At 48.2% G+C, this 13656-nt stretch overlaps 4 protein-coding genes across 4 annotated transcripts; 2 read left to right on the top strand and 2 right to left on the bottom strand.

The window, feature by feature from the left end:
- Nucleotides 1-238: 238 nt before the first annotated feature.
- Nucleotides 239-1193, bottom strand: M431DRAFT_541724 (hypothetical protein). The gene is made up of 2 exons (XM_024921106.1): nucleotides 953-1193; nucleotides 239-890 (listed from the first exon to the last, which is right to left on the bottom strand). The coding sequence occupies exons 1-2, from the start codon at nucleotides 1025-1027 to the stop codon at nucleotides 258-260; spliced, it is 708 nt and encodes a 235-aa protein (XP_024769764.1). The 5' UTR covers nucleotides 1028-1193; the 3' UTR covers nucleotides 239-257.
- Nucleotides 1194-3522: 2329 nt separating this feature from the next.
- Nucleotides 3523-4269, top strand: M431DRAFT_44411 (hypothetical protein; the record flags this gene model as incomplete). The annotated part of the gene is made up of 2 exons (XM_024915223.1): nucleotides 3523-3597; nucleotides 4141-4269. Coding segments are annotated over 2 exons (204 nt in total), but the record flags the coding sequence as incomplete, so codon positions are not given.
- A 3668-nt stretch (nucleotides 4270-7937) lies between these two features.
- M431DRAFT_40806 (hypothetical protein) lies at nucleotides 7938-8642 on the top strand (the record flags this gene model as incomplete). The annotated part of the gene is made up of 1 exon (XM_024914921.1): nucleotides 7938-8642. A coding segment is annotated over one exon (705 nt), but the record flags the coding sequence as incomplete, so codon positions are not given.
- A 186-nt stretch (nucleotides 8643-8828) lies between these two features.
- M431DRAFT_541717 (hypothetical protein) lies at nucleotides 8829-12476 on the bottom strand (the record flags this gene model as incomplete). The annotated part of the gene is made up of 2 exons (XM_024921105.1): nucleotides 8829-11955; nucleotides 12020-12476. The coding sequence occupies 2 exons, from the start codon at nucleotides 12474-12476 to the stop codon at nucleotides 9014-9016; spliced, it is 3399 nt and encodes a 1132-aa protein (XP_024769761.1). The 3' UTR covers nucleotides 8829-9013.
- Between the last annotated feature and the right edge of the window lie 1180 nt (nucleotides 12477-13656).

Below are 13656 nucleotides of genomic sequence, written 5' to 3'. Positions count from 1 at the left end.
AATCCCGTATTCGTTTTGTTCTAAATTATCCCTCCTAATTGCCATCTTTGGCTAGAATGATCCTTGCCGGAAGCATCATGTCGTTAGTTACCGCCAAGGTACTGTTAATACCCTACCAACCAATCGCCAGATAGCTCGCCGCACTCTTTTCAACAGCCGTTCAGAACCCAAGGATGATGTTAGGAGTATAAAGATCTACCCCTTAAGCAGAGTCAAGACCTATGGAAGTCACATGGTTAGAACATCCACGAAAAACGTCAAAAGTCGCTAAACATACCAAGTGCCTTGGCAATGGCAGCGCCAACACCCAGGGCAGAGTTGGGGTTCTGGCCAGTGATGATGCGACCATCAACGACAACGTGCTCCTTCCAAAGGTCGTCTGCCTTGACATATTTGCCACCCACGCGCTTGATCTCGTCTTCCAACAGAGCAGGCATGAACTCAGTCAGCTTGATGGCATCTTCTTCCGCGTTACTGAAGCCAGTAGCGGTGCGGCCACTAAGGAGCGGCTTTCCGTCGACAACGGCATTCACGAAAACGATGGGGCCATGGCAGACAGCCGCAACAACTTTGCCAGCATTGTAGAAGTCCTCAATCAGCTTGATGGACTCCTTGTCGTTAACAAGGTCGAACATAGGGCCGTGGCCACCAGGGTAGAAGATGGCATCAAACTCAGATGCCTTTCCCTGAAGATCCTTGAGGGCTACGGTTTTCTCCCAAAGATGCTTCTTGGTTTCGTAGAACTTGACTGAATCATCGTCCTTGAAGTTCTTCACTGACACTTCGTCAATGGGAGCCAGGCCACCGGCAGGGGAAGCCACGACGATTTCAGCCCTGGGGTTTGCCTCGTCGGGACCAATCAAGTGGAAGTAGGGCCGGGCAAACTCAGGCTGAGATTTTCTGTTGTAAGTGACTATTTCCAAATTTCAATGGATGAGGTCTGGGAACTAACCAAGTACCACCCAGTGGGTGCGCCATTGTTCATCTTAGCAGCGCTAGTGAGAACGAAGAGAATTCTGGGAGACATGTTGAAAGATTTTTAGGACTGATTTTTAGAAGTGATTTCTAGGAGTGATTTAATGCTTTTGGTTTACTGGGAGATTGATGAGAATGATGGAGGATGGGTATTTTAATTGATGCGTGGTTTCCGCTGGTCTTTATACTTGACAAGCAGCAATAGGGAGAGCCTTTCCACAAGATTAACATGGGTGCATTGACATCACGACACCAGCTGTTTGAAGCCATCACAATTCTTCAACAACGATTTGCTCAATAAGCACAACCTGCTAAATGGAATCTTTCAAAACATGATTCCATACATCTCAGGTTGTATCGTTGTTGTTTTTGTCTGCTTTCTAAGCCTATGGTGGGCCAGAATTCAAAGGACGGAACTTGCCGCACCGGGTGACGGGACTTTGTATGCGGAACTCCGTCCTAAACATTCCGACCTGGTGTGGGAAGCGGAAAATCCGTCCGCGATCTACTGCTGCTACTTTTAACTCTCCATTAATAATTTTTGCCAATTATCGAGTATTAGTCTCAAATGACTTAGTTTCTGCTTTTGTTGTTGATGCCATGTTACTTGGTGGGGATAATGTCAGGTATTCGCGCTTAAGGGAGTGGTGAACTGGCTTTTGCCGTTGTTGTTGTTGAGTGCGATTTGCAAGAATATTGACGCTTGCGCCATACGTCTATGCGTAATTCCAATTCCAATTAAAGAAGGATGGCTCGTACATCACACACTTGGTGGATTGCCAATGCGATGCATCATGAGCCTACGCATCCACATCCATAAGTGGCCTAAGTAAACCACTCATATGGAATTTGACTTAATAAATTGACCCCCATAGTCTAGACAACCAGTGGTTAACAAACTGTCAAGACTGAATACAAGCTACACCTTCTTTTCTACTCCTGTACACTCGTAAGTATAACTGCTGATCATACGGTCTACATAGGGGCTCGGGCATGTCCAAGGTAACCACCGGTCAAGGTCTGGGAACATTATTGGATCAGTTTCAAGATAAACATCACAAGTCTTTTTAAAATTTGAACTTGGAGATAACTCACGGAATTTGCTAACGACGTAGACCTTTGACTGTATATGCATAAGATTTCAGGACCCAAATTTGAGCAGTCAGCCTCATCAAGTGCAGGACAACGATAAATAGATCTACCATCACATTACACCATCATTATCCACAATTTGGACCACATTCGCGGCAGGCATGACCAAATGAGAAAGGACAGCCAATATGGTGGATTGATCCCTAGAATATTCGCGTTATCGAGAAAGAGGGAGAGACTACAGGTAGACGGTGATCTGTATTGTGAGCAGCTCTCTCCAATTTTAGGAAATTTGGAGCTCCATGGAGCGCATATACATAATAAACTATATGGCCAGCGCTTTTCAGATTCGAATAACCCTCGACACCGAATGGAGTGTAACCGAGCAAACAATCGATTTACGAATTCACGACCGTTACTATTTCGATGTCAGAAAACCGTTGTGTCAGAAAACAGATCGAATATCAAGGTACGATCGAGGATTATGATGGTTACCACTCTTCAGGCTGGACAACGTCAACTTATCGACGAAAAGGTCACCCTACCAGCAATCCGAACGGACTCGACGAGGATGAAAGAAGGAGAAGAAGAAGAAGAAGCCACGTATACCTATTGCTCAGCCACCACCCGGCAATTTGAGGACCCTGGACGCAAACACGTCTCCCAAATTGGGCGCGAATCGGACTCCGTAACGTGTCGTCTTCAGAATTTGGCCAAGGAAAGGTTTCCGTGTACAGCATCCCATGGCGTATACGATAGTGACGTGATGTTCTTTGTTTAAAGAGAGCCTATTTGGAGTTGCGGATACAATTTCTTGCCACCTGACATCTATAATCAATCTCAATACAATAATTTTCTTTGTTTCGTTGCGTGAGGCTAGGTCATCTGACTTATCAGACAAAACACTGCCCCTAGGAGTCCTTTGTCTGCTATGTCTCCTAGGAGATGCCAGAGCCAATGAACATGCTTTTCTAACCTCGCGTTGATAACGTGACTTATATAGGCTTGGGTTTCTTTCATCCTTTGGGTCGTATTCTTTCAAGAGTGGCAAATCTCTTTGTGAGGCTCTTTAGCTAAAACGTCAAGTTTTACACGCAAATTGATACTAAGCGCCCTGCTGGCACTATATCAAGACGCCATCTCTCTCTCCCTTCTCCACGATGACAATTCGTCCTCTTCTTTCCACTCTATTTATTCACAACATCAATAGCAACCCTAAAGCAACGATTGAGACGCGCAAACATGAACAGGGCGCAGAAAAAGTGGCGTACACCGCTTGTATCTGCTGTATCAGCAGGAAACAGGGAGCTTGTGCAGCATCTTCTCAACGAGGGTGCTGACGTTAATCACTACAGCGGCACAAAAGACACAGACGACACAGATGACACAGACGACACAGACGACACAAATTCCGTAGCTCTTCACTGTGCCAAGACAGCGGAAATGATCGGTCTTCTCGTCAAGAACAGCGCCGATGTTAACTTGACAGATATCAAAGGGAACACTGCTCTCCACCATAGGGCCAAGGAAGTTTCGCCCAGCTTACCCGCTATCGAAACTCTGGTCAATGCTAAGGCAAATATAAACGTCAAGAACAAAGCCGGAATTACGCCGCTAATGGAAGCTGTAAAGAAGAACAGTCTGGACCTAGTCAGCTATTTGCTCACTAAGGGTGCAGATCCGAACAATGCCGAGCGATCACACGAGTCGGCACTCTTCTACGCATGTTGTCATGGGAATGCAGAGATGGTAAAGCTGCTCCACCAAGCTGGAGCACGAACAGATTCTGACTTCGTGGGCTTTGCTGAGACTGCCCTTCATGTCGCCTGCGGCAGTGATTCTGACGACCAGGACTTACTTGAAGTAATTCGCTACCTTGTGGAAGATGTAAAGGTAAACGTGAATCAACGTTGTGGAACTCAAGTAGAAAACGAAACTGCCATTCATTTGGCCTGCCTTCGGGACAGCCCAAGTGTTTTGAAGCTACTCACCGACAAAGATAAATGCAAAATTGACCTTGAGGTGTCCGATAGAATGGGCCGCCGGCCGATTCATCTAGCTGCCAGCAGACAGCCTGACTGTTTCCAACACTTGCTCGACCTCGGGTGTGATATTCATGCCACTGATAAGACGGGTCGTAACGCCCTGCACTGGGCGGCACAAGGCGGCAGTATCGACACTGTCCGTCGAATTCTTGACCGACCAGGTGTTGACATCGACAAACGTGATCTCGACGGCTGGACGGCGCTATGCTGGGCAGCCCGGGGACCAATGTCAGAATTGATTCAAACATCGACTCTTGATTGCACCTTGCAGGCACAAGTCGTCAAGCTTCTCCTCGACAAGGGAGCTGACAGGTCTGTAAGAGTTCCTGTCGATCGAGATATCACCTGTACGCCACTTGAGATTGCCATTTTTCACGACACTGGAGATGAAGTGATACAGCTACTCACAGAACATCCTATTCGTGAGGACAGTTTGAATTCTTCCCTGAAAAGAGGGCCTCTGTATCGCGGACTATATTGTGATTTCTGCGGAGCGGTAAGCATTTAATATTCTCTCAAAATTATCTCGGGCGTGTTCAAATTCGCTAACATAGAGAAAATAATTTAGAATATTCGCCGTACAAGATATTATTGTCAAGTTTGCTATCATTATGACCTCTATTTTAAATGTTTTTCTCATAAGGAAGCATTTCATGAAGATGATCATCGTTTCAAAGGCTGCATACGAGAAGACGGCAGGAGAATTAGCTCAAATTGAGATTTTTGAACTTGAATCTCTATATGGCTGCGTGGATAGACACAGGATGAAAGCTTGTAGAGTGTCTGGACTATTGGGTGTTGAAGCTTTTTTGTGGCTTACATATCCACGCATCGGAAATGCTAACGCTCATGGCTCCACGATGGTTTTTCTTTACAGATTTTCTAGGGCTTGAATTTAGTGTCTTGTTTCGTCAGAACAGATTGCCGCGCTGATATCAATGCAAATAATGGAGAATAGCTAGTTGATGATTTTATAAATACAGTATGCTACCCGTTTAATCGTTGTAGTCGCTCGGTAGAAGGCCTAGGGGAGGCGTCAAGATCAAACCTGTGCGCTGCTTCCATGATTCTGGTGGTCACTCGTGTCAAGGCCCATGATAATTGGTTTTCATGGAGCATTGCAGCTTACTCTTCGATATTTCATCCACAGGAACATCTACCTAGACTCGTTGGACATATTTTGTGATAGTAAAATAGCCCTTTCCCTCCGAACTCCCCCAGAAGCGGTGTTACCGGCAGCAGGAAAGGAAATCCCATCTGTAGTCATCGTTAGTCACTGCCGTCTAAATACGAGTACTGTATGCTATCGAGGAAGTTAATGCCATAGCTCCTGTCGGGATATTCGTCAAAACTTAAATCTGTAAGGTAGGCATGGTGGGTTGACACTCATCTGTATCATGCGACTCCATCCGCTCCTGCATGTAGACCGACCACAGACGAGCCGCGACAGGAAGTTGCGGCTGGAGATGCAGAGATAAAAACCACCAGAGCTTCATCTTCGATCCTTTTTGTTCTTTTTCCATCAATATTCTGTCATTCTCTTCTCAACACTCTGCACATTTGCCCACGCCTCTTGTTATTTTCTAATCAAGGTCTTCACTGCCGCTTAGATGAACCGATGACCCTTCATACTATCGCAACCAAATGCCATCTTAACACATCTACATATGCAGTGTCTATTCAACGAATGGCAATCCATCTCAGAGCAACTCTCCGGTACGCTGGCTTCAAGGGCCATCATCAGATCCTGAGAGGATTCTCGTCGCGTTGGGAGGGGATTCTCATCATTGACGGCCTTCAAGGTAGGGACCCCTGAGATGATACCCCGGAGTCCCAGTGAAGATAAAGCAGAGCCGAGGCACTGCCCTTCTTCTCGTGCGCAATGCTGTTGACGATACAAAAGTCATCCTTCTAAGGGATGAAAGGGTTGAGAGGGGGTCGGGTTCACGCTTTCTCTTCGGAGTTTCCTTGACGCCGCACCCTACCAGCCGACTAGCGACATTCGCCAGAGCTGACAAAGGAAAAAAAAATGTTTTAGGTTTTCCAACTGGCTTTCCAACAGCCATAGTCACATGAACGCCTCGAGATAACCCACGACCGATCGATGACTCTACTTTTGAGTTTGAGGAGCCAATTCCCGCTCGGAATTCAGAAGTAGGCTTCTACATGATATCATGTATGAACTTTGTTGCTGACTTCACATACAGACAAGCACACAGAGTGAAGATATGTGGGAGGTGTTTGGTCTTCAGCCGGCTGCATGTGGATTGGAAGAAAGGGGCATCCCATTCAAGGTTCAGTGTTTCGTTGGTTCAGTGTTTTTGTTGCTTTTCTTTTTCAGTCTGCTCTTAGATCTATGGAGTATGTATGTACATGTATGTAGCAATTCCAAGCTTTTTTATTTGCGCTGGCCCAATCTACCATATGTGCACGAATCGTTCGCCGATGAACATGACAAAGCAATCTGATTCGACCATCTACCAGCGGTAGAAGACTTGATTGCAATGTTCATCAGGGATACGATACAACGATGAGCTATTCTACGTCTCAGAGGGGCTCTCAAGCGCCATATCCCAAAGGGATCTTTTGATGCGTTTGAAGCGATTCATCACTGACGAGTTTCGCGTCATCCCTTTGCAAAGGCACTCTCAGTGGAGAGCGCTCAATGCCGAGGCATTGCACTTAGCTTCTTGACAGGACCAGTGGTGAGCACAGTACGGGGTCCGTACTCTTTATATACCTCAGGTACGTGCTGAATTCAGAACAAGTTTTTGAATTTCCAGTAAAGGGCCGATATGCACGAAAGTGAAAGTAGCGCCTCTTGAAGCCATAGCTAGGCAATGTTCCCGTAGCGCAGTCGCAAAGATAACTTTTCTACTCAATAAAACTCAAGAGCCCTGTGATATCTTTTAATCCTACATCCTGATACGGCGTACTCCGTACATGTGTCATCCTCATAGAAGTCCCAGATATACGTCCAAGGTTTCGAATATGAGAGGCTTGGACGGAGTTCATACGAAGGTACCCTGGAGTAAGTATACCGGTTCTTATCGCTTATCAACGAGTTCCCAAAATGGCAAAAGATGGGTCTAGCAACCACCTAGCGCCAAGCTCTTCTCGATGTCACTGCTCGCTGTTGTTGTTCTATTCCTTCAAACTTTCACCACCAACAACACAGCAGCTATGAATAGCTTTCCAGCCAAGGAGGAACAGCTCCTGATGGATCCCGTCGAGTTCTGGAGCAGCCAAAAGGCCCCCAAAAGGCCCTCCAGCTCCGCTTCGCAACGGCCATCAGTGCGCTCTGCAAGCAAGGATCGCGACGACCCGCTGCTCACGGCGCCTCCTGCTCGGGTCAGGGCTCCCGAAAGGAATGAGTCGCGACAGTCGCGAATTGCTGTGGTTTTAAAGTCGCCGGCCCATCTGAATAGATCGTCATGGTCTCACGTCGAAGGCGAGAATGATGGTGATAGTAGAGCGGCAGCGGCATCATCACGGCAAGTCACTCCCAATTTCGCTTCACGCGCAAAGAAGGAAACGCCAGTGCCTCTCCCTAAAACGCTCATCACAACATCAACAACGACAACATCGGCAACAACCACCTCAATTCGCACACCAGTGCCTCTACCAAAACCCTTGTCAAGAACATCAACACTAGTAGCCGGACCCGCAGCTGCGCCAGTGGCTGTATCAACGGTAGCACGAGTGGCAGCACCTACACCAATACCTCTTCCCAAACAGTTGATGAGAACACCAGCGCCAGCAACTTCAATTCCAAATGCAGCAACACCAATCCCAAATTCAATACCGGCTCCAGCCTCGTCACCAGTACCAGCGCCGGGTTCCCAACCAAGCGCCGGCCGGGGGCGGCCCAAAGGTTGGAAGCCCGGCATGTCTTATGCTTCACTACGAGGCCCTATTTCTCCAAAGCCTGTCAAAGAGAGAACAGGAAGACCTGGTCGGCCATCTAAACCAAAGCCTCCTCTTCCACTGGGTAACCCAAAGCGCCGCGGCAGGCCGCCAAAAGCGCCATCCCCTCTACCGTGGCAAGTCTACCGGTCCCTGCCAACCTCGTTTACTGCCTTTTTGTGTGAATGGAGTGGCTGCAAAGCTGAGCTTCATAACCTGGATACTTTACGACGCCACGTCTCTGTGGTGCACTGCCGGAAAGCGCCACTTGTTTGTTGTTGGGGGAAATGCGCGCAAAGCTCGCAAAGCTCGGCCCCTTACCAGTTCCCTGATGTACCCTCGCTTCGTGCACACATTGAGAAGAAGCATCTCATACCATTCAGTTGGCATACTGGTGACGGCCCGCAGAACTATGGTGCTCCTAATCAGCGGTTGAAAGATGAGGAAATCCCGGATTATCTTAAAGACGATCAAGGCAATCAAGTGACGCCGTCTATACGAGATCAAGAGGTGGAAGATTTTGCAACGTGGAAACATAATCGTCAGAAACTAAAGGATCTGCTGGTCCAATTGAATGACAATCTACCAAGCGAAGAATCAGATTCTCCTATTGACGAAGATTGATAAGGAGGAGGAATAAGCATATGATACCCTTGGCTAATGATAAAACTAGCAGTAGCTGATACATCTTGTTCACAAATGATTCAAGTATATAGACCTATTCCATATAGCGAAGAAAGAAGAAGCAATTCATAATTGGGTAGGATGTTGAATCCTTACCCTTACACCGTACTTCATCTACGCATCCAGATCATGGTGCAAAGATGCGAGCTCATTTGCATCTTGAAACCAAACGCATTTAGTAAAAGTAGCGGGTAAAGAAAGAAAACAATAGAGTGCGCAGACGCATTAAGCCGCTACTCAGCAGAGAGACGCTGCATTGATGCCACACTCACAGCACAAAGACACATCTCCATCATACAGCACTGTCGCGGCTAGATAGTAGCCCATCTCAACAGCGTGGCCGCAGCAATGACAGGCAATACACTAACAAGCTCGCCCAAGCCAGCGTATTCGGGCGGGATTCTCGCATTGACAAACGCCCCAGCAGCCAACAGGATGGCGAACAAGTTGTACACAAAGCTCCAGCCAAAGTTGAAGGCGATTCTGCGCATGGATTTTCGGCTTACCGCAATGACGGTGAGGATGCCGGCGAGGCTAGGACGCATAAGAACAATATCGGCTGCCGATTTGGCGACATCGGTACCCTCTTCGTTCATGTGTACACCGATAGTAGCCTGGGCGAGGGCGACTGCATCGTTGGTCCCATCACCACAGAAAATAACGACAGGTTTCTTTAGCTTGCCGACCTTGTTGGTCTGTTCTGTAGAGACAGGGATTTGGAGAAGGTTCTGAATGTATGCTTGCTTGTCGGCGGGGGAGCAACGGGAACGAACATTGGCCTCGATAATGTTCAATCGTGCTGCGACAGAGCATACAGCGCCATCGTCGTCTCCTGAGATGATGTGAACCGAGATGCCATGATTAAGCAGAGTCTGAATCGTAGAGGCAGCATCTGGTCGAATTGAATCTTGGAGGGCAAAAATCGCAGCGATGAAACCGCCAATCGTAAAGCCGAAAACTGTGTATCCATTTGACAGCATTGATTGTACGACTGAATTGGATTCGAGGCAGAGCCAGCGGGAGTTGCCTGCCTGAAGAGTCAAGCCAGATGCCTCCGCGATACCTTCGACGCCTTTCCCTGTCAAAGCTTTTGAGCTCGATACCGGCGCGGGAGATATGTCCTGGCCTTTTAGATGTAACGCCATTGCGGCGGACACTGGATGCTTGATGCCATCAACAAGACCAAGAAGGAGGGACTTTGTAGCGGTCTGGTCACCATCTGCATACCATTCCTGTACCACTGTCAACTTGCCCTCCGTAATGGTACCAGTCTTGTCGAATACTACGTGTGATGTCTTATAAGCAACCTCAAGACTTTCCGCCGATTTAAAAACAACGCCCCGTTCAGCGGCAACACCGCTAGCAATGACTACAACCATGGGTACCGCTAGGCCGATGGCACAGGGGCAGGACACTATCAGAACGGTGATTGCATAAGTGATTGCTTGGATCGTGGCCTCGCTTCCAGATAGGTCGTGGATCTTAATGCCAACGGCGATCCAGATACAGAAGACAATAACGGTGATGGCAACGACGACAGGGACAAAATAGCTTGCAACACGGTCAGCTATGGCTTGAACCCTTGGTTTCGACAACTTTGCCTCGTCCACCATGCCGGCAATAGTACTGATCGTATTGTCGCCGGGAAGTCGAGTCAGTCGAACGTATAATGTACCTGAACCATTGAGAGATCCGGCAATGATGGGAGAATTACTATGCTTCACTACCGGCATTGACTCTCCAGTCATCATAGATTCATCGACTTCAGAATTGCCAGATATCACCGTGCCATCGGTTGGAATCCTCGAGTCGGGAGCGACCTTGAAGACGTCTCCATACTGGAGGAGACGAGCATCAATCTCCCTTTCGCCTTCGTCAGTCACAATGAGCGCTGTGGTATTCTGAAGAGATCGAATCGAGATGGATTCCACGGCCTTTTGGCGAGCCATGGCAGCCACCCAGCGGCCTACCATGATGAGGGTTACTAATAGAGTGCTGGTCTCAAAGAACTGACCGGTCGACAGGGGCTTTCCCGAAGCCAAGTAACCAAAGGAGACAACTGAAAAGATGTAAGCTGCACTAGTACTGAGAACAATGAGAAGGTCCATTTCGATAACCCTCGAGAAGACAAGAGCCTTGAGGGCCTTTGGATAGAATGGACCAGCGACTATGAATTGGACGAGCGTTGCCAAGGCCAAGGATGCCGAGCTGTATTCCAGCTCGTGCTTGGTGAGAGGAGCCCAAGCCATGACCAGAACCGGAACAGTAAGGCAGGCAGAGAGCAGCGTCATGTAACCGATATGACGGACGTGTCTGTTGCCGGCCTCGAGTGTTGGATCCCCGCGAGCCGTTGCGAGCTGGATTGGAACGTCACCCCAGCCACGTTCAATCAAGTCTCTTGCACCGATAATGTCGGCATTGAAACCAACATTGACAGTCTTGTCATCAACGACTTTCACTTCAGTAACCCCGTCCGGCCAAGGCTGATTGACAAACGCAGCTACATCGCCGCCGCAAACAATGATATCGAGGCTGGAGCCTTGATTCGTAATTCTTTCACATTTGAACTCCGTAGTTCTCTCGAGGTGCTTCGTCACCTCAGCTGCAGAAACAGAGCCAACTAGGTCAAACTCTGCGCGAGCAAGCACTAAACTGGTCTTTAAGTTCTTGACGGACGGGAGGGCACCGAGACTCCGAATTAGCTTTGTCTCGCATCCGGTGCAGGTCATGCCTGAAATGCTGAGAATCACATGTTCTTTTTCATTGTTGGAGGACAGGCTCTTTTCAACATCAGCATCTCGGGCAATGTTGGTAGAGATTTCTGTCGATCTTTTGGCAGACCGACTTGGTCGCGTTTCAGCACAGCAAGAGTCGGCACAAGATTCCGCCACGCTCGGGGGTTTCGATTTAGCTGGACTTTTGCCATTGTCCAGACGTTTCTCATTCAAGATGACAGACTTCTTCGTGGAGCAGCAGTTTCCACTTGCCCTATCAGCAGCACAGCAGGAGTCGATAGACGAGCGTGAACGAAGCGACAGCGTCTCTCTTGAACGACGTCGCACACTCCCCGAGGTTGAGCGGCGTTGAAGATTACAGCAAGTTTCTTGCCCAAGGGCGATGAGGGCACGGCAGATGCATCCAAGAGCCTCAAGTTTGTCCATGTACATGTCCCGAATCTTGCGAGAGTGACCATCACATGGCTTGCCGTTTTTGCCTCGACTGCAGTTGAAGGTCGGCTTATTAGTGCTTAGTCCTGCGAGTTGACAAGGTTAGATTTACTTATACATGGGGATTGGTCGAGCGATTGGGTTACTTACCAGACTCAGGACCTTCGCATTCACGCAGCGCAAGGCGATCCAAGCAGGTTTGGTCACAGCATGGAGAAATTTTGCCCTCGCAGCAGGGTGGTGCTTTCATAATATCGGGACATGGTTTGTCTCCCTTGGAACAGCAACCCTTACTGCAGTTGGACTGAGAGATCTGCGGAGCACAGCAGTCATCCTTGAGGTCGACCTCTTGAGCCTTGTTCTCGCATGTCTTATCAGTCTGTAGCTCTTCTACTGATTCACCACAGCATGCATCCTGGCATTGCTTGTCGTCTGACTGAATCGATTTGTTGCAATCAGCATCAGCGATTTCAAGCTTCTCAAGGCTGGAATCTGGTACATCGTCAACGCAGCAGGAATCCTCTTGCTCTGGAAGCTGGGTGGAGCAGTTGTCTTCCTCTGGCGGTGCCTTGGAGGGCGGTTCACAGCAGCTAGAGCCGCAGGCCATGATGGAGATTTGGGTAATTCTGGTGACTCTGGATGATTTGGCCTTGGGTTCAATGGAGAGACACGTCAATGGAGGTCAAGTCAATGAATGCCAAGCGTGCACGGTAACCCAAAATGGCGACCTCGGACGGATGAGAGATGACCCCTCCCGAATGTCACCAAATAGAATAGCAGGAGACATATTGCCTAGAATCTTGCCCTCTATATTGGGATAGCAGCGACTGATACATTCGTGAAGCATGACACATTTGGATATTGATTCAATAGAATCAATTATGCAACATGGGAATGTCAAGCCCATGGATGGATTCATAGCATTTGATGCTCGTGTTGGAATAATTGATGGTTGGCTGAACCTAATGAGGAAGAGTGTCCACTTAACCTTAATTGACACCACAACAAAGTCTATCAATATTCTTGGCGCAAATGGCGTCTTCCTCCTCAGTATTTTGTGATCCTAATCATTCCGAAAAAGTATAGCGATGTTTGTTGGGTTTATTCATCCTCACACTACGGGCTACATGCATTTTGAGGGAGCGACTCACCTCTCCAGATGGCATTGCTGCACGACTTTACAAATACTAGGCCGAGAGAGTGCTACCCTATTATCTACTGCCCGTGTATAAGCGAAGAAGATATATACGTGCATGCTTCAGTCCAGCTTGTTCAAGGAGCCAGGGTCATCCCATCTATTTAGTGAAGGTGATGACAGTGCATGTGCCGAACGATATTCTTCAATGCTACCGTATGCAGCACAAGTATGCATTCCAATACACCAAATACGGACATAGCTCTCAGGTTTTAGCAATCCAGACGAACACCAGATACCAAGATTAGCAACTGGCCGCTTCAGCCTCCATGCTATCTATCTAGTAATACGAGTATTCAATGCTTCATCACCGGGCTTCCGGTCAGCATATACAAAGAGGGCGCGCGCGGCTGTGGCGCTGCAGGGAAACAATTGCAATGACGGGAATCACGGCGCCTCGTCCAAGCCGATCAGCGTTGGCGGAGCTTATGGAGCATCACGGCCCACCCCTTTCCGCCATGTCGGGCTTGAAACAACCGGAGAATGGAGCATCGTAGTTCTATTTTTTCTTTTTCTTTTCTTGCCATTCCTTGTTTCGAGCAACTGATGGGATGATTACATCATGGCATGAACATGAACGGCTGCACTCCGT

This window comes from Trichoderma harzianum (genome assembly GCF_003025095.1).
Source record: "Trichoderma harzianum CBS 226.95 unplaced genomic scaffold M431scaffold_15, whole genome shotgun sequence".
Classification (NCBI taxonomy): domain Eukaryota; kingdom Fungi; phylum Ascomycota; class Sordariomycetes; order Hypocreales; family Hypocreaceae; genus Trichoderma; species Trichoderma harzianum.
The sequence above is the reverse complement of the archived record's forward strand: the minus strand, read 5'-3'. Positions and strand labels throughout refer to the sequence as shown.

Excerpts from the sequence above, each read along its gene's own strand:
- M431DRAFT_541724 (XM_024921106.1), bottom strand. The coding sequence starts at position 1,027 with ATGTCTCCCAGAATTCTCTTCGTTCTCACTAGCGCTGCTAAGATGAAC. Across the intron at positions 891-952 it reads CACCCACTGGGTGGTACTTG|CCTGAGTTTGCCCGGCCCTA; the intron begins GTTAGTTCCCAG and ends AGAAAATCTCAG.